At 41.3% G+C, this 20485-nt stretch overlaps 1 protein-coding gene across 5 annotated transcripts; it reads right to left on the bottom strand.

Annotated features, from left to right (window-relative positions):
* Window positions 1-2010: 2010 nt before the first annotated feature.
* RHEX (regulator of hemoglobinization and erythroid cell expansion) lies at window positions 2011-18950 on the bottom strand. Of its 5 annotated transcripts, XM_057728570.1 has the most exons (8): window positions 18880-18950; window positions 16676-16766; window positions 9901-9968; window positions 6164-6311; window positions 5832-5932; window positions 4662-4805; window positions 3327-3388; window positions 2011-2836 (listed from the first exon to the last, which is right to left on the bottom strand). In XM_057728570.1, the coding sequence occupies exons 4-8, from the start codon at window positions 6172-6174 to the stop codon at window positions 2636-2638; spliced, it is 519 nt and encodes a 172-aa protein (XP_057584553.1). In that variant the 5' UTR covers window positions 6175-6311; window positions 9901-9968; window positions 16676-16766; window positions 18880-18950; the 3' UTR covers window positions 2011-2635. The 5 variants fall into 5 exon arrangements, with proteins under 5 accessions (XP_057584553.1, XP_057584557.1, XP_057584555.1 ...); XM_057728574.1 differs by lacking the exon at window positions 6164-6311; XM_057728572.1 differs by lacking the exon at window positions 9901-9968.
* Between the last annotated feature and the right edge of the window lie 1535 nt (window positions 18951-20485).

Here is a 20485-nt window from a genome sequence, read left to right as displayed (position 1 = left end):
TAAATAGATAGATGCTGCCTATAAGAGACTAACTTCAGATATAAGGATATAAGGATACTCACAGACCGAAAGCAAGGGGATGGAAAAAGTAGTCTGTGCAAATGGAAACAAAAAGAAAGCTGGTTGGCAATACTTATATCAGACAATATAGACTTTAAAACAAAGACTGTAACAAGAGACAAAGAAGGACATTACACAACGGTAAAGGCATCAGTCCAACCAGAAGATATAACAATTGTGTATACACACACACACACACACACACACACACACAAATGCATACTGCAAAGAGGAGCACCTAAATATATAAAGAAAATATTAACAAACACAAAAAGAGAAATTGACAATAATACAATAATGGGGGGGACTTTAGCATCCCACTTATATCAATGGGCAGATTATTCAGACAAAAAATCAATAATGAAACACTGGCCTTAAATGACACATTAGGTCAGATAAAACTAATAGATACACACAGAGCATTTAATCCAAAAGCAGCAGAATTCACATTCTTTTCAGGTACATGTGGAAGGGGAATTGGATAAAGGCAGTCAAAAAGTACAAAGGTAACTTTCGATTATAAGATAATAAGTACAAGAGATGTAATGTACAACATGATAAATCTAATTAACACTGCTGTATGTTTTATGTGAAAGTTAAGAGAGTAAATTCTGAGTTCTTATCACAAGGAAAAAGATTTTTTTGTGTTTCTTTAATTTTGTATCTATACAAGATGATGGATGCTACCTGAACTTACTGTGGTTACAATTTCATGACGTATGTAAGTCAAATCACTGTGCTGTACACCTTAAACTTATACAGTGCTGTATGTCAATTATATTTCAGTAAAACTGCAAGAAAAAAAGAAGAAATAAAGCTTTCTAAGGAGATGCCATAGTCCCTACATCTGCCATTATAAATACCATAGACTGGGTGGCTTATAAACAACAGATATTTATTTTTCGTAGTTTTGGAGGATGCCAGCATGGTCGGTGCGTGTCCTCTTCTGGGTTGCAGACTTCTCATTGTAGCCTCACATGATGGAAGGCCCTAGGGAGCTCTGTGGATTTCTAAAAGCTCTAATCTCATTCAGGAGGTTGCCACCCTCATGACCTCATAACCTCCCAAAGGCCCCATCTCCCAATACCATTACCTTGGGTTAGAATTTCAGCATATGAAATTGGGGGGCGGGGGGCACACAAATGTTCAAACCATAGTAGGAGAGGAACAACAATGGTAGCTGAAAGGTGTAGGACATGTAGACTGGCAAAAATTTCCAGCCGCAGAAACTCAAACTGGAACCATCTTTTCAGATCATCTTGGGGAAGAGGAAACTGGGAAGAGGAAAGCTGCCCCCGCCCCCCTCATATCAGGGCTAGAAAAGTCATTTACAACCAGCAGATGGCGCACAGTTAATGAATGGTCTCTAGACCTGAATGCCACTCCTCTGGGGTTTGAATTTGGCTAGGAGTATTTCTGGGGTTTCCATCTTTTGAGATATTTGCTTAGCTATTGTGAGCAATTTTTTTTTCATTTAGTGTCTTAGTTAGCTTTTGGGAAAAGTAAGTTGTATATCTGGTCACCGCTAACTGCATGTTATTAATTTTAAATTAAATTAAAATCAAACAATTAATTTAAAATAAAAAACAAAAATCAAAAAGCTAATTTTTTTGAAGATTAGCATATCACAAACAATGACAAACTTTATTCTCCTCTCCCATAGTTATAGCCCTTATTTTTGTTAACTGTTTTACTGCACTGATTAGAATTTCTAGAGCAATGTTAGATGATAAAGAAATGGCAGGCTTTTGGACGTTCCTACTTTGTTCATGATTTAATAGGCCTGCGTCTAGGACCTTACAGTTAAATATCATGCCATTCATTAGCTGGTTTCAGGTAAGCTATTCTTAATCAAGTTAAGAAAGTGTTTATTTACTACTAATTGATAGCAAAAGTAAAAACAACAACCACTACAAACCAAGAATGGATATTGATTTTTATTGGATTGAATTTGGAAAGATTTTTTTTGGAATAACAGATTGTGAAGCTAGTTGACATTTTCTAGTACTCTGTCATCTTTCATTCCTAAGAAACAGCAGTTTCAAAGGTTGAGTAATGGGGAGCTTTCCAAGCTTTTTTTTTTTTTCTCACTTCAATGTTTATTGAGCATTTACCATATTTTAGACACAAGGGCACTATTTCCAAGGGCACTATTTAAAGTTCTGAGAGTGGAGCAGGATTACTCAGCAAGATAAAATACTGAAAAAGGAAGAGCAGGCAAGTTTAGGCCAGAGGAAAAGAGGAACTGGTGGTTGCCGTTTTATTTAAAAATTTTAAGGAAGTTGTTTATCGCCAATAATTAAATAGCTCAGAGAGGCATTTAATCATAAGACTGTCAAACAGAACTCTACTACAGCTGATTAAAATCTTTAAAAAATTTTTTATGGAGAGAGACTTCATCACTTTCTTTACTGAACTGCTCCAATGTTTTCATACTTAACTGAATCTTTCTTGCTGATACACAGGCTTTTTTTCTCCTATGCTGTGTCTTAAAAACAAAACAAAACCAGTAATTCCCCTACAAAATAAGTGCAATAATTCATAACGAACTGCACCGCATTAAAAAGCCTAGAATTCACAAGGCCACTTGAGTGTATTCCACTGGCTCAGAGACAGCAGGGTTCACAAAAGTCCAGAAATTGGGCTTGTGGCTTTTTGGGTTGACATTGACATAATCTGTGGCTTCCTTTATGTTCTCATAGTCCAAGACAGAGTCATTTCTTCGTTCCCCAGGAGCTGAAAAGACCACTTGTGTGTAGGTCACATCCTTGGTGGCCTTAGAGGAAAAAGCAAAGAAATTTGGATCAAGATTTCTACCATGTTTGGTGGAGGTACTCAATTCTCACTCAAGGAGGCTCGCTCTAGGCTGGATGGGAACGAACCGGGGTCCCAGGTAGCTGTGTCTGAGAGCAGGGCCAGGGCAATGAGGAAGATGGCTCCTCGTGCCTCCGGGAATGAATGGGTTTAAGGAAGAAAGATATGGAGACTCCACCCAAGTGAGGTCAGGACTCAGAGTGGACTTTGATCAGCGACTGGGACAGGGGAGACGGGGGTTTCTCATTAGCACCTTTGTTTTTACAGCCTCGTCAGACCCACTTTGTTTGGATGCTCTATGTTGATATGGGCCTGTGAACGAAAGCCCAACCACCCTCACCTAAGGATGCTGTAATGACTCCAGAAGCCCCTCCTGCCTTGCTCCCATCTCTGTAGCCGAGGTGACCCCAGACTGCATATGGAGGGCTGAGATCACAAGGAGTGTCCATTACCTGGCGGGTGGGAGGTGAGCTGTCCGAGCTGTCGGAGCTATCTGAGGACGTGTCACTGTCATCTAAGGAGAAATAGAAACTGTTCTTCTAAAGAAAGCCAGGGGATTTAAAGAGAAGATATAGAGGCAATGGAAAGGAGAATGAGATGAAGACAGAGGCAGAGCCAGGAACTCAAAGAGGAGTGGGGAAGAGAGACAGAGAGCCCCACAATGAGAAGAATAGAAGAGAGAAAGGGCAGAGCCTCCCAAGGTAGCCAGGAACATGTCCAAGGGTAGAGGCACTGCTGCTCTGTCCAGCTCCATCTAAAAGTCATACCAAGCCCATGAGGCTGGACTGTGTTTGGGAAGGGCTGTCTGCTGGAAGGGGAGTAGGCTGAGCCACTGGGGCCCAAGGCAAACAGCTCTGGCCCCAGAAATCACAGGCACAGCTTCTAATCTAAACCTGTCACTAACTCCAGGCAAGTTACATTCCTCTTTGTGCGCTGGTCTTGCCCCCTGTCACACAGAGGGTTCGATGATGATCTCTGAGGTCCCTGCCAACCACAGAGTCTCTGATTCTGACCAGGCTTCAGGGAAGCTTCGGGATCACGGGTCATGGTGAGGCCTGTGCCTCTCCCCTTCCACTGAAACCTTGAGTTCATGCAAGTGGCATCTTCTGGTTCCCACATGCATTGAGGCCTTATCTTGGTGCCAAGGAAGTCTGACAACCAGATTTCTCCAACCGAAAAGATAAAATTTAGAAGGAGGGAGCAAACACAAATCAACCAAAAGATAAAGCCGTGGACAGAGCAATCTCTGTTGAGTGAATCTCTTGCTGCAGAAGCAGCAGTTTCCACTGTGTCAATAGTGAGCTGGCAGGTCTCCCAAGCTGAGAGAGAGAAAACGAGAGCATGGTGTTCCTGTTGGTTCACTTGCCAGAGCGGGATATAAATGTGAACCATCACCAAGACTCAGATTTATTAAAATGTCCAGATTCCATGGTGGGGGTTGGGGGGTGTGTGGGCAGACAGAGTAAAAGATGCCATGGCATCACAAAGACGGGCAGAGACAGCTCCCAAGCCCCTGCGGCAGCCGTTCACACACGACCAAAGCTAGGAAAGCACCTAGACCCACACAAAACCCAATGCAATCTGCCCCACTGGATAGGATGAAAAACATTCTGAAAGCGGGGGCCTGGCTTGGCCTGTACTTGGGAGGGGAAGGTGTGTGAGGAATCCTCCGGCTAGTGGTTTGGGCAGGACAGACTGGGGCTGCTGCAGGGAAGCTCCCGAGGAGTCCAGATAGAGCAGAATAAGCTTCATGACAAGTTCTCCCCTGCCCCCGCCCTAGTACTCACTCCGGAAGCGGGGCTCAGACACAGGGGTGTTTCTCTCTGCCCGAGTCTCCTTCATCTCCTTGGTAGCAGGTGGGAGGTAGTGGGCAGGGCTGGGCCTGGGGACCTGGAGCCTGGCCTCTTTCAGTATCCGCTCATTCTCCTTGGCTAGAGGGGACAAGGCAAGAGTCAGAAGTGAAAGTTCGCCATCTATGAGCACAGCTCTCCTTAGGGAAAACTGATCAGAGGGATCTCTTCAAAGCACTCCTCTGCTCAGAACCCTGTAATACCCCTCGCCTCACTTGGAGTAAAAGCCAAAGTCCCATCCCGAAGGCCCTCTGGGCCTCACTCCTCCTTCCTCTTCCTGCTGCGCCTCCGTTCTATCCACCCCAGCCCCTTTGCTTCTGCTGTTATGAGCAAACTCTCCTGGCTTAGTCCTCATTTCCCTCAGGTTTAGACTCAAGTGTCAGCATCTCAGGGATGCGGACCCCCATCCAATTCATATCTCCTTGCCTTGCTGCATTTTTGTCTCCCTGGCACTTATCATAACCTGACACACATTTTACCTTTTTGTTTGCTGTCTGTGCCTGTTACCCATGGAATGTGAGGTCCATAAGGGCAGGGATTTTTATTTTATTCCTTGTTGTATTGAATGAATGAATGAATGACTAGAGAAGCCTAGTCTTACACCATCCTGCCCAATCCCTCGTCTTAGCACAGCCAATGCAGTGTTATTTTATTTTCCCTAATTACAATGTCTTCCCTGGACAGGGCTTCCTACTTTCCACTGCAAATCGGCTCAGGAATTTAAGCTAATCTCTTAGTCTAACCATGCTCCCTTCTGTTGTAATTTAAGGCTATTTCTTCACGTTCAGTCCCTTGGCTGGGATGAAGGAAATTCACTAGGCTCAGATTGACTGCGCCCACACTCACGAGCATTGCAGAAACACGTCTCTAGGCAGAAGGTCTGCGTAGAGGAAGGACTCTGAGCCATCGTTCCCAACCTCAGACAGGTCGGGTCAGAATGGGGATTACCCACTTAGAGGTTGGTGGAATGAAGGGACATCTGGCCAGGGATTCCTCAAGTAGATTTTCAAGTGATATTTGGGGGCTCCAAAGGGGGCTCATCTTGCTGCAGGCTTGGGAGTGGTCCCTGAGGGGAACCAGGAGGGAAGAGGATGCTGAGCCAGTTACCCAGGTGCCTGCTGAGCAGGTAGTTGATGGCTGCGAGGAGGCAGGCCTGCAGGACCAGCGACACTATTGCAATCACTATTCCATGCCAGACCTTCATTTCTCTGTTGGGAAATGAGGAAATCAGGTTAGAGGCTGCAGACGTGCTAGGACGGCTGCACACCCAACCCTGCCCTGAGCCAGGGGCAGCCTACGGGTATTGCCGTGCATCTTGGATCCCTTCCCTCTCGAATGGGAAGGCTTTAGGGGCCAGGGAGGGTGAGGTGCACACTTGGAAGCCAGTGATATCCATCAGCCTGACGGGAACCTGCACGGGCTCTTCCCAGCCCACTCACTCTGTCAGCATGACGAGCTCCTCACAGGGCCGCCGCAGGTTGTGAGTGGGGCTTGGGCTCTCTCGGGGGCAGCAAGAAGAGACGTGGCTGGAACCTCCCTGGGCACCTCGTGTCCAAGCAGCACCACCAGCTGGACTGCCCTGGACACCTGCGGAGGTGATGCAGCGTGTCAGGATTCCAGGGCAGTCTCGGCTGCTGGGGGGCTGTTTGTTTTCCTTTCCCTAGATTCCAGTTTATGAAATTACAAAATAGGCAGTAACAATATTAACACCTGCCAACCGGTAGGCACTCGCTCGCTGCCAGCCACAGGGCTGAGCTCGCAGCACACCCTTCACCCTACCTGATTCACACAATTCCATGACCTAGGTGTCACTATCCTCCTTTTATAAGCAGCGATGTGAGGTCCAGAGGGCTGAGGGAGGAGTCTGAGGCCATACAACCAGGCCTGGATTTGAGCTCTGCATCTAAGCCTACCCCCAACATTCATCTCTGCTCCCGGAGACTTACCTGCTGCTGGATGCACAAATTCAAGCCAAGGGGTCTAACAGGAGCAAACACACTGGGAGATATTCTGTGAAGAAGCCCAATGTCACACACACACACACACACACTCATGCACTCTGTGACTTCATTGGGCTTTAGGCCCGGGACTGTGGATGCTGTTCCACCCTTATGAATATGTTTATTTTAAAAATTAGCTCATAAATTTCATCAACATGGTGCTGAAAAGGGATAAATTGGGAGTTTGGGATTAACAGACACAAATTACTGTATATAAAATAGATAAACAGCAAGGTCCTACTGTATAGCACAGGGAACTATATTCAATATCTTGTAATAAACCATAATGGAAAAGAATATGAGAAAGAATATGTATATATTCTGAATCACTTTGTTGTGTACCAGAAACTAGCACAACACTGTAAATCAACTATACTTCAATTAAAAAAAATTTTTTAGTGTCAAAAAAAAAAAATGGAGCTGAATATGAACTTTAAGAAAAAGTTTCTTACAGTTTACTGTAAGAAAAAGCCAGGATGGTTTCGGAGCCTTTGAAATGATGTTTACTCAGCACAAGATGGGGGTGGCAAGAAGGCCCCGTGTCCTGCTGCAGACAGTAAATGTTGAAAAGGCTTTTATTGCCAGTAAGGCTTATTTTCCCAGTCAGGGTTTCCAAGTGATAAGGGCAGCGTGGAAAGTCCTGATATTTTTGTTTCTATCTGTAGTTCTCACACTGAGGTTATCCAAGATCAAACCTGGACCAAGTTGGGAGAGAGGTGGGGCCGTAACCAAGGAGCTTGCCACCATCGTCTCTGCAGGGCTGGGTGTTGGCCAGCTGGAGGTTGCCAGGAGCTTTTCCTCTTCGCTTAATAGATCATAAACTTGTTCCCAGATCAGAAAAAACTTCATTAAAAAGCCACAATCTGGGGTCCACAGGTCAAATTTGATGCCTAGATGATTTTGTTTGATAATGTGCTTTAAGGATTTGTATGTGGATGCCCTAAGGAGGGCCATGTACTTTTCAGTCCCTGACTGATCCCTGAAGGCATCTGAGTTTGCCACCTTCAGTTTTATAGCATCGTTTAAAATTACGACTATTCCACTTTATCAGTGTTTTTCAGTACTCTTGACATTTGGAAGCAGAGAGTTCCCCATTGTCTAGAATTGCTATGTGCACTGCCAGACATTCAGTGCCCTAGTGGACCACTAATAACAGGTGTAACAGGTCAATATAACAATCAAAATGACCAAATATGACCCCACACATTTCCAAATGTCCCCTTGAGGCAGTCACTTTTGCCCCCCCCCAATGAGAATCACTGCATTAAGTTCCATTATTTTAAAACCAATATCTTATTTTGTCTCTTTATACAAAACTATATTGCCTACACTTCCTTCTGTCATTTTAACACACTCTGAGCATCTTGCTAGTCAAATGACACACAGTACCTGTGTCAAGATATAGCATAAAAGTCAAACAGATCTCAGTATGGATCCAAGTCCTGTTCCCTTCTAGATGTGAATTATTGAACTTCTCGGTGTCTCAGTTTCTGCACTGTAAAATGGGGACAATGATAATATGTACCTCACAGAGTTCTTGTGTGGGCTTAGGGAGTTATGTTTATGAAGGTCTAAATATAAGGGCAGGCATGTGGGAAGCACTCAATAATTATTAGATATTCTTCAACCCTAAAACACTGCACCAAAATGGTGACTAGAGTTGAGCTATTAAAATTGGGTCTGTCTATTTTTGGAAACTTAGGCATTCGTTTTGAGTACAGTTTGAAGATAAAATCTGGGCAGGATGAGGTATGAAAATGATGACAGATGTCATTATTTAAGTGGCTAATGGCCCCTAACCGCAATGAGCAGGTTGTTCCTTGGGGTCTAATTGCAGATTGCTGATCAGACAGTCGGCAGAAACATCTGCTCATCTGCACGCGCGCGCGCGCGCGCGCACACACACACACACACACACACACACACACACACAGCCAAACAACCGGGAAATGAGCAATTTGAGGTAACCACGTTGTGAAAAAATACCTGGACCATGTGAGTTTGGTACGCTTCGTTCCATCATTAAGATGGGACTGTCCTGCCCTCTTTAAGGTTTGGGTACCCAGCCCCACATTAATGCAGTGTCCTGCCAGCTGTCAGCAGAGGGCTAAGAACATTTCTCCTGTTTACTTCAGACCTGGTAGAAACCCCGAGCCTTCCGGTTAGGATTGGATTCCATTTTCTTGTTTCCCCTTCTCCTGATAATGGAGCTCTCTTGTGGCACTTCTAGTAGGTATGTCATAACAAAAGGGGTGAAATAACGAAAACACACCTTTTCCTATCTGACGCTATGCTTTCTTTGGATAGATATATTCTGGAAAGAGTGGTTTAAAACAAGAGCACAGCAGAAGATGATTTATGTGAAAATCATATGATTAAAGTAACCATAATCAATATTGCTAAGCCGACCTGATCAATCTTTTAAAATTAAGTAGCTTTAAAGGTTTTTTATGAAGCGTTTAAAAAGATTTCTTGGCAATCTTCGTTAATTTGTCTTTAAAATGAAGAATTTGAGCTACAAGAGAACAAGACCGGGAGACGAGAGCTAGGCTCCTGCTCCTGACTCCCCACTTGCAACTGTGTAAGTGGGACAGGTGGAAGTCCTTTCCAGGCCCAGCACTTGACAGTACCCCTAAGGCTTTTTCTAGCCTTCAGCATTCTGTTCTTTAAAGACTGAAGTAGAGTAGGGGAAAGGGAAGCATAGTGGGATGGAAAAGGAATATTTTGAAAGAAAAAAATAGTTGTTTCCATTTTATAATGTCATCCAGCCTCCTTCATATTCTGAGACGTTTCTCCCCAATTGAATACGCAGTTTTGAAGAATCAAGAAAAGGAGGAAACATCAATAAACCAAACTAATAATGAATATAACCACAGAAACAGAGGAGGTCAAAAATTGTGAGACTCCTGAGATTTTCTTTTTGTGAAGTATCAATAAAATTATACATTTCCTAGAAAAATATAAATTTGCAAAATGGATTCCATAAGGCACTGAAAACTTAAACAGACTAAAAACAAGGCAAAATAATATGAAAACGTTTGGGATCCAAGTTCTGTTCCCCTCTAGCTGCTAGAGGCAGAGAACTTGGAGTCAGACAGCTTGGGTTCACATCTCAGCTCATCCTCTGCATGAATTGGGTCTAGTTATTTAATTTCTCAAAGACTCTGTTTTCTTACCTGTAAGATGAGAGCAATAATAACTAATTCTCAGGATTAGATGTGATGAATACAAGTGATACCTGCCTCTGTGGATGAAATAAGATGAGGTATGTGAAGCAGTTATTCTAGCTTTTGTAACATAGTAGTAAGCATACAATAAGTGGCAGCTATTATTATTTAGAAACTAAAAGCATTATAAAAAATATGTACTCAAAATCTGTGTCCAGGTAGTTTTATAAATGAGTTATTTGAAATTTTTAAAGAACACAGGGCACACACAAAAAAAAAATGGAAAACTCTCCATGTCCATCCCATTTATGAACACAGAGGTAAATACATGATATTATATCAAAAGTTACTCCAGGGGAATCAGGCTCCCTGACTTCAGACTCTACTACAAAGCTACAGTAATCAGAGCAGTATTGTACTGGCACAAAAATAGAAATATAGATCAATGGAAGAGCATATAAAGTCCAGAGATAAACCCATGACCCTATGGTCACCTAATCTATGACAAAGGAGGCAAGAATGTGCAATGAAGAAAAGACAGTCTCTTCAATAAGTGGTGCTGGGAAAACTAGACAGGCACATGTAAAAGAATGAAATTAGAACACTCCCTAACACCATACACAAAAATAAACTCAAAATGGATTAAAGACCTAAATGTAAGGCTGGGTGCTATAAAACTCTTAGAGGAAGACATAAGCAGAATACTCTTTGACATAAATCACAGCAAAATATTTTTTGATCCACCTCCTAGAGTAATGAAAATAAAAACAAACAAATGGGACCTAATTAAACTTAAAAGCTTTTACATAGCAAAGGAAACCATAAACAAAATGAAAAGAAAACACTGAGAATGGGAGAAAATTTTTGCCCATGAAGCAACTGAAAAAAGGATTAATCTCCAAAATATACAAAGAGCTCATGCAGCTCAATATAAAAAAGACAAACAACCCAATCAAAAAATGGGTGGAAGATCTAGACATTTCTCCAAAGAAGACATACAGATGGCCAAAAAGCACATGAAAAAGATGCTCAACATCACTAATTATTAGAGAAATGCAAATCAAAACTGCATTATCTCATACAGGTCAGAATGGCCAATATCAAAAAATCTACAAACAATAAATGCTGGAGAGGGTGTGGAGAAAAGGAAACCCTTCTACACTGTTGGTGGGAATACAAATTGGTATAGCCACCATGGAGAACAATATGGAGTTTCCTTAAAATACTAAAAATATTCGTAGAACTACCATATGATCAGCAACTCCACTCCTGGGCATATACCTGGAGAAAACTATAATTCAAAAAGATACTTGCACCCCAATGTTCATTGCAGCACTGTTTACAGTAGCCAGGGCATGGAAGCAACCTAAATGTCCATCAAAAAAGGAATGGATAAAGATGTGGTATATATACAATGGACTATTACTCAACCATAAAAAGAACAAAATAGGGGCTTCCCTGGTGGCGCAATGGTTAAGAATCCACCTGCCAATGCAGGGGACACAGGTTTCAGCCCTGGTCCGGGAAGAGCCCACATGCCGGGGAGCAGCTAAGCCCGTGTGCCACAACTACTGAGCCTGAGCTTTAGAGCCCGTGAGCCACAACTACTGAGCCCACGCTCCACAACTACTGAAACCTGCACACCTAGAGCCCATACTCCGCAACAAGAGAAGCCACTGCACTGAGAAGCCCGTGCACCGAAACGAGGAGTAGCCCCTGCTCTCCGCAGCAACAGAAAGCCCGCATGCAGCAACGAAGACCTAACACAGCCAATAAATTAAAAATAAATAAATAATTTTTAAAAAAAAAACAAGAACAAAATAATGCCATTTGGAGCAACACGGATGAACCTAGAGATTGTCATACTGAGTGAAGTAAGTCAGAGAAAGATGAATATCAGATGATATCGCTTATATGTGGAATCTAAAAAAAAATGGTACAAATGAACTTATTTACAAAACAGAGTCACAGATGTAGAAAACAAACTTATGGTTACCGGGGGAATGGAGGGGAGGAGGGATAAACTGGGAGATTGGGATTGACATAGACACACTACTATATATAAAATAGGTAACTAATAAGGACCTACTGTATGGCACAGGGAACTCTAATCAACACTCCGTCATGACCTATACGGGAAAAGAATCTAAAAACGAGTAGATATATGTATATGTATAACTGATTCACTTTGCTGTGCACCTGAAACATTGTAAATCAACTCTACTCCAATAAATTTTTTTAAAAAAAATTTAAAAGCAAGTTGCTCCAGGGATATCCAGGAAATTAATTATTATAATAATAAAAATTAATGTTGAATATTTGCTATGTGTTTTTTTTTTTAATCCTCTTGCTCTACAAGAACAGATGTTATTGCCATTTCCTACACGAAGAAACTGAGGCTTGGAGAGGTTGAGCAATTTGTCCTGGTCCCCCAACTGGAAGAGTCAAGTTTTAAACTCAAGCCCATCTGACTCAAAAGTCTAACCCTCAATCATTACAAGAAGCTGCTTTTTATATACTATAAATACAACATGGATAAATCAAATATTTTAAATGATGATCTCAGTAAAATACCAAAATCTTTGATAAAACTGAATGCTCATTTTTTATTTTTTAAGTTAATAAAATTCAAATGTGAGGATTGTTTCTTACTCCAATGAAGAATATCCCTTCTATACCAACAATCCACATCTTACCAAATGGTAAAATATTTTAGCCATTATATGAAAACAAGGATGTCTGCTGTAACCATTTTCAAAAGTTAGTCCTGGAAATTGGAAATTCTTCCAACCTATAATAATAATATTGAATATTTACCGAGCATGTTCTCTGCGGTACTTTTACATGTATTAACTCATCTGATTCTCACAACCACACTAGGAGGTGGGTGCTATTATTATTTCCACTTTACACAGGTCAAAACTCAGACATGGAGAAATTTAGTAAATTGGCCAAGATAACGGGAAGAGTTAATGAGGCTTTGTGCCCAGACAGCTGGCTCTGGAGCCTCAGCTAGTAACTGATGCATGAAAGAAATGGGGCAAGGAAAAGTCAAGTTATCCTTATTTGCAAAAGATGTGATTCTTATTCCTAGAAATCCCAAAAGAATCAGTTGAAAAAACAGTGAAATTAATGAGACTGCTCAGGAAAGTCCTGAGGGCATGATAAATATTCTAAAATTACCAGTCATTCTTTCTATTATTCTAGCAATAGCCAGTTAGAAAATGGAATTGGGGGCAGGTGGAACCAGGAACATTAGCAACCATCACAACAGATATATCTATTAAGCGTAACTTTAATTATAAGAAAATTATTTTGAAGAAAATTGTAGAAATTTACTGAGAAATCTAAAACACTTTAACAGAAAGACATCTGATGGGTTTCAAATTAGGAAGCTAGAAGACTAAAAATAAATCATTTTGAAATTGATTTATGGGTCCATTGTAATTCCAACCAAAATTAGAGTGAGAATTTCCTACACCTCAAAATTATTCAAACACTTATCTGGGGAAAAAATAATAACAATCCAGAAGGGTTGAAACTTGTTTGAAAAGAAATTATGACAAAGTGGGTTCCAGACATATACCACTTTTTAAAAGTAGGGCAGACTTGTAAAATGTGCCTATGTGTAACATATATTATAAAAGTGGTTCACAAAGCAGGGAGAGGAAAGGAAAGGGTGATTTAAGACATTTTGCACACAGGCCAATGAATTAGCTACCTATAGGGAAAAAGAAAATATCTTCGATTCAGACATGATATAACAAAATAAATTCCAAAGGGATAAAAGAGGTAAATATTTTTAAATTAAGACATTACAATTGGAAGGAAATTGGGACTTCCCTGGTGGTGCAGTGGTTAAGAATCTGCCTGCCATTGCAGGGGACATGGGTTTGATCCTTGATTTGGGAAGAACCCACATGCCACGGAACAACTAAGCCCCTGCACCACAACTACTGAACCCGCGTGCTGCAACTACTGAAGCCCACAGGCCTAGAGCCCATACTCTGCCTAGAGCCCATACTCTGCAACAAGAGAAGGCACTGCACTGAGAAGCCCACACACAAACAGTAGCAACAAAGAGTAGCCCCAGCTCACCACAGCAAGAGAAAGCCCGTGTGCAGCAACGAAGACCCAATGCAGCCACAAATTTAATTAATTAATTAATTTAAAATTAGAAGGAAATAGGACTGACTATTCACATATTTAATAATATTTATTAAATCTCCAGATGAGAGAAAACTTTCTCAGTTTATATGTAACAGATGAAATCACAAAGCAATACAAGCAAATTAGATTTGGTTCTAAAATATTAAAACAGTATGTTAAAATAAAATTTAAAGGCAAACAGAAAAAAATTAAAGAATATGTGCAACACAATTTTAAAAGATTTTACCTTTTGGAACAGGAACATTAGCACACCCTAGCACTCCCCAAATGACAAATTGGTAAAAGGCGTGGAACAGACAATTCACAAACAATTTGAGATGAGACCAAAGGTGTTATTGCAAGGTAGCTCTACCCACTGTGGATTATAAAAGCAAAACATGAAAAACAATCTAATTGAAAAACAAAGATTAAATAAATTAGAGTGAAGGTATAGGATGGGATATTATACAGACATTTAAAATTATGTTTAGGAAAAATTAATCTAGGGAAGGAGTCTTCTGTGAAAAAGTACAAGACAGTTGGATTTCGCTTGTACTTTGTTGTATGTATACAGTATACAATATACAATACGATCACAACACTATAAAAAATAAATATAAAAAGAATGAATATTTGTAAAGAAAGAAAACTTTGGGTTATTAAAAATTTTTTGACTATTAGTTTAGTAGTAATCCCCACCCCTCAATTCACCCGATTCAGTTCATCAAATACAGAATAATTCACTGACAATAATTTTGCATATCAAATATAAATTTTCTTATGAATATACATTTATGGAGATTAAATTTGGGAGTCTATTTAAATGTGCTTTGTTCAAAAAGGGGAAGTGGAAGAAAATATACCTAAATGTTGACGAAACTAGGTATTGAAATGTTGTGGATGATTTTTTCCAATCAGGAAAAAAATATATATTTTAAGAGTATGGAAACAAGCCCAGAAATTCTGAGCAACTTAAATTAGCATGAGACCACATTTATCTACATCAACATTTTATTTACATCTAAATTCTATCTCACCATATTAACATAACATTGAGATAATCAGCTAAATGTCTGAATTTCAATCAATCAAATATTTATTGAGTGATCTATGTGCATGGTCCTGGGTGAAATACGCTAACGGGTGGGGAAAGCAGGGGGTGTTGGGGCGGGATGAATTGGGAGATTGGGATTGCCATACATAATTACTAATAAGAAAAAAATTATCAAACTCTACACTTTAAATATATGCAGTTTATTGTATGTCAATTGTATCTCAATAAAAGTTCTTAAAGGAAAAAAAACATAAAGCCTTAGAAATAGGAAATAAACATTTTTTTCTGAATGAAAGAGAAAACTGAGTTCCTGAGGGATAAAAATAGCTTGATACAACTAAGTTTGATATAGGCATATAATTAATAACAAAGCCAGGACCTCAATTCTCCCTGTATTAAATTTGACATTTTTTTCACTGCAAAAGAAAAAAAACAAAAGAAAAAAAAGAAATACGCTAATGGTCGCAAAGAAAGGGAGAACGCTATCTGAACTTCCGAGGGCTCATGTACTTGGAAAATCGAGACGGTAATGTGTAAAAAAATCAAAAAGAGCAAAAGATGCCACAACAAAGCATGATGGATTGTTAAAAGGCATGCTATCAATAACACGCAATGTTTTAGAGGAAAAGGGGATCCCCATGCAATAGACGGTTCAGAGAGGAGTCACTGAGAGGGTATTATTTGAAGAGCAGGTGATGGATAGTTGGAGAGTGGGGAACACAGCACCCCAGCTAAAGGTGTCTGCCAACCCTGACTGTAGGGGACGGCTTTAGTGGAATTGATTGTCTTCATCAAAGTTCACTATAGCTTTGACCACATGGGAATGAGATGATATGGGAGAAAGCTGAGTACGCTGGCAGGCAACCTCCCAAGTAAGGACAGGGAAATGGTGAGGAACAGGGCCTTAATGGCCAGGTGAATTGTGCTGGGGATCCTAGCTCTGGGCTTCCTAGCTGTGACTTGCTTTCTCTCTTCAGGCCCCAGTGTTTTATGGGAAAAATGAGGACATCACCTGTTTCATTTTTTTAACTCACACGTTGTGTGCTTACTGTATGCCAGCATCATGCAAAGCATTTTGCATAACTTATTTAATCCTCAAAACAACAATCTTATGAGGTAGATGCTATTGCTGTCCCCATTTTACATATGACAAAACCAGGCTGTAATCCCCCATGGAGGGGAAAGAATTCAAACCCAGGCTGTTTGGAGCCAGAGCCTTCACCACTCCGCACACAGTATTTAAGAAGCTTAGCCGAGTGCCTGGCATATATAGGTGCACAACAGGGGGTGTTCCTCAGACCAAAACAGAGGGTTCAACCCCAAATTTGCTTACCTATATAAATGCACCCATTCCCACAGAGGCTGACACGTGATTTTCAGGTGAGAGGTATAAGCAACCCAGTAAACAAAGCTACATGGTCCTGGGAGAGCCTTAGTCCTAAACAGTCCCTGCTCCTATGACTGTCACCATGTCCATGCACCAGGGAACAGAGAAGGTCAAAGTACCTAGGTGTGAAAAGGGAGGAAATCGGGTCTGACAAATACCACAGACAAGGGGACGACAGAGGGTTAGGGCATCACCTCCGTCCTGGGTATCAGAGAAATCGTCTCTGGATTTCTTTTGGCTCTGGTCACCATGGCAGGGGCCTCACTCCAGGCAGTTGGGAAACATCTGGAATATAAAATGAGAACCCAGATCAACATTCCAGTTCAGCAACTTTCTAAACTCAGCCACCTTGGACACCTTGCTTCCTCTCTCTGAGCCTCGGTTTCCCTATCTAGAAACTGAAGGGGGTGAGCTAAACAGATTTAGTTCTGACGTTTTGTTGTAGAATTCCAAGAGTCTAAAATGACATAAAGGATAAGACTCAAATTAACCAGGAATAGCAACTTTTGAGTCTCAACCACCTAAGCCACATTTCCAGTCACATGGATTTACAGGTGCAGGCACCACCAATTTTTTAGGAGGAAAATAAGTCATCCAAAATTTCTAACTAGTAATTTGGGGGAAAGCATTTTTGTAAGAAAGTGCTTGAGATGAATGCAACTTGGTGATTTAGGGGGAAAGCATTTTTCCAAACAATTACTTGAGATGATGCAACTTAGTACCTAGACTAAATCAGCAAGACAAATAATTGCAAGCAATTTAAGCAGTATTCAGGAGTCATTTTGCTAGTTCTACAAAGCTCCTGGTGAATTGGAGGGGCCAACTAAATTTTATAGAATTGACCAACTAAATTTTAGAGAAACTAAACACCTTCTACAGATTATGCTCAGTTTGTGAGCACTTTGGTGGCTGGGACCATGTCTAGTGCACACTTTAGCTCCACAATTCCTGGTGCAATATTTAGAGACAGTGTGTGGAGAAAAGCACTTTGTAACATTCTGGACACATTGCAATTCAATCAGTCTGCATGTAATAAACACTGTATAAGCTTGGGGTGGGGGCACTTAATGTCTCTGAGTCTTAATTTCCTCCTCTGTAAATCAGAAAGCCAAAGCCCTCCCTCACAGAATTTGTCAAGAGGGATAAGTGAGACCATGGAACCATCCAGCCCTGTTCCTGCCTCACAACTGGGTCTCAGGGCTGTGGGCGTGCTTCCTATGCAGTCCACTAGGACCTCACATTCAGAAGGGCCCCATGATGAGTTCAGTGCTCTGCTGTTGCCATCTCTAAATTCTTAATAATTTTTGAAAAGGGACCCCAAGTGTTCATCTGCACTGGGCCCTGCTGAATACGCAGCTGATACTACTCAAGGCATTGTACTGCGTAGGGTTGCTGAAGCCCACACAACAAGCTCAGTGCACGGAACAAGAGCAGGGTCGGCCAATCACCAGGGCTCCCTTGGGTGCCTAGTCTACACCTCTGAGTTCCCAGGCTGCAGAGATGATGGAGTGAAGCCTGCTCTAAGAACACTCTTCTATGCTAAAGTTCTCTAGAACTCAACACCTTTGTGCCTCAGTTTTCTCAATCATAAGGAGAAGCTATGAACAGCACCTATATTTTCAGAGTTGTTGTGGGGAGTAAATGAATTAATCTACGTGATGCTCTTAGAACAGCTCCTGGGACATAGTAAGCTCTACGTAAGGGTCAACTATTATTTTTGCTGTTGTTGTTTCTGGCTTTCCCTAGCCCAGATGTTTGCATAGGTTTTGTTTGTTTGTTTGTTTGTTTTGACAGCATACATTTTCTGATTCTCATTCAAAACATTTTTAAACAGCCAGGCTGGTTCCCTTTTCTCCACACATCCCAGTTCTTTGTAGATCAGAATGAATTTTAAGGGAAAAACTCCTGCTGGGAGATATCCTCTGGGATCTGGTTCCCAGTCGACTTAAAACAAGTAATTAATTTATAGCTACTATTGATGGAGCACTGGACTGGATACTAAATGTATATTGTCTGTAATCCTCATAGCAACACTGTAAGGTGGCTGGTTTTATACCCATTTTACAGGTGAGGAAACTGAGGATTACAAACATTTAGCAAAGTTCTTTAGATCTGATTCTGTCTGCATCCAAAGTCTATCTACCTTCCAGCTGGAGCCCTGAAGGACACTGCTCCTACTGAAGACAGATCCCAGGTCTCAGGAGCAAGAGACTAATGTCCATAAGTGTGCACTGCCAAATCATAAGCTCATTCCAAGCCAATGGCAATTGAATTCCACACCCTAGCATCCTAGCACGTAAACGGAGACCCCCTCTGAAACCTCTACACATATATGTTCACAGACAGACACACACCCCTCAAACTAATTTAAAATCCTACCTGCCCAGACAATACTTACGCCCAGGACCATGCGGAAGGTCTGATCCCAGCCTGCGTTTCAGCAATGTCCTGATGGAAACATCTCCCTCATGCCTCGGCCCCACCCAGAAGTTTCTCAGTAGCTGTAGGTCAGTCACCAATGTTTCATCATTTCTAACAGGGCGGGGGCACGCTGCTCAGAAGATAATAATCTAGCTCAGCTGAGTAGAGCGGGGTGAAGCGACAGATAACACCCCCTATCTCTCTTGGCAGGGCTCTACTCTACTGCTCCATGCAGACAGTTTACATCGATGGATATTAGTGGTCTCTTCCTCTCCTGTGGACACATATTTAAATACCACGAATATGCACACAGCCTGGTAGAGTGGAAAGAGCACTGGAGGAGGAGTCAAGAGGCCTGGGCTCAAGTCCCAGCTCTGGCACTAATTTGCTCTATGAGCTCGGACAAATCACTTTCCCACCTGTGGACTCATGATCTTCCTTCATAAAAAAGAAGTGGGTCTCTACATATTAGCAAACGTCCCTCCCAGCTGTCCTCATCTCGACATCTGTGTGTGATGTGACCATAGATTATTCAGTGTGCGTATGGGATGAGTGGCAACTGATGAGGATAGTTTTTTAAGGACTTCTTTGCTGTTAAACACTGAATAAAGCCAACCTAAGTTGACTGTTGCAGTTTGTAGGACAGATAGTGCCAGGTAGGGAATGAAGGTCAATTGCAGGCTTCTGGGGGGGGTCTCAAGCTAAACCCTCGACACCTAAATTTGGCAGTGAAGAAGAAGAAAATACTGTATGCTAATTCATATATACGGAATCTAAAAAAAAATGGTACTGATAAATCCAGTGACAAGACAAGAATAAGGATGCAGATGCAGAGAATGGACTGGAGGACACGAGGTTGGGGGGGCGGGGGGCAAAGGGGAAGCTGGGATGAAGTGAGAGAGTAGCATAGACATATTTACACTACCAACTGCAAAATAGATAGCTAGTGGGAAGTTGCCGTATAACAAAGGGAGATCAACTCGATGATGGGTGATGCCTTAGAGGGCCGGGATGAGGAGGGTGGGGGGAGTCGCAGGAGGGAGGGAATATGGGGATATGTGTATAAATACAGCTGATTGACTTTGGTGTACCTCAAAAAGTGGTACAAGAGTGTAAAGCAATTATATTCCAATAAAGAGCTAAAAAAAATACAAAACATTTTCAAAAAAAAAAAAAAAAAAAAAACAGGAGGAGGATAAAATGATCCTGATATAAAACAAAGAAAGCAGAACTTTATAGACCTCTGTGATGTCACCTCCCTGCTCAGAACAAGATAACCAGTGTAGAATAATGGCTCCCAAGTCAGATATATTCAGATTTGAAACCCGGATCTACTACTTGGTAGCTGGGTGATGTGAGAAAAGTTACTTAACCTCTCTGATTCTCAGTTTTTTCTTAGGTTAATAATAAATGTTTAATTTTTTTAAATCTCATAAGATTTTTTAAAGTTAAAGAATACAAATAAATAGGCAAAGCATTTAACAGAACTTTCTCTGGTAAACAACAAATGGTGGCTATTTACAGTTTTGTTCTCTAAATTAAAGTTAGAAATCCATCTCTTGGGCTGAGTCCTGCTCAGCATT

Source organism: Hippopotamus amphibius, chromosome 3 (genome assembly GCF_030028045.1).
Source record: "Hippopotamus amphibius kiboko isolate mHipAmp2 chromosome 3, mHipAmp2.hap2, whole genome shotgun sequence".
NCBI lineage: Eukaryota > Metazoa > Chordata > Mammalia > Artiodactyla > Hippopotamidae > Hippopotamus > Hippopotamus amphibius.
The sequence above is the reverse complement of the archived record's forward strand: the minus strand, read 5'-3'. Positions and strand labels throughout refer to the sequence as shown.

Bases quoted from the DNA above. Each gene is read 5' to 3' on its own strand.
- RHEX (XM_057728570.1), bottom strand. The intron at 4,806-5,831 runs GTAACTGGCTCA...TGTCCCCTCTAG, and splicing joins CCTGCTCAGCAGGCACCTGG to CCAAGGAGAATGAGCGGATA. The intron at 2,837-3,326 runs GTAATGGACACT...TTTTCCTCTAAG, and splicing joins GCTCACCTCCCACCCGCCAG to GCCACCAAGGATGTGACCTA.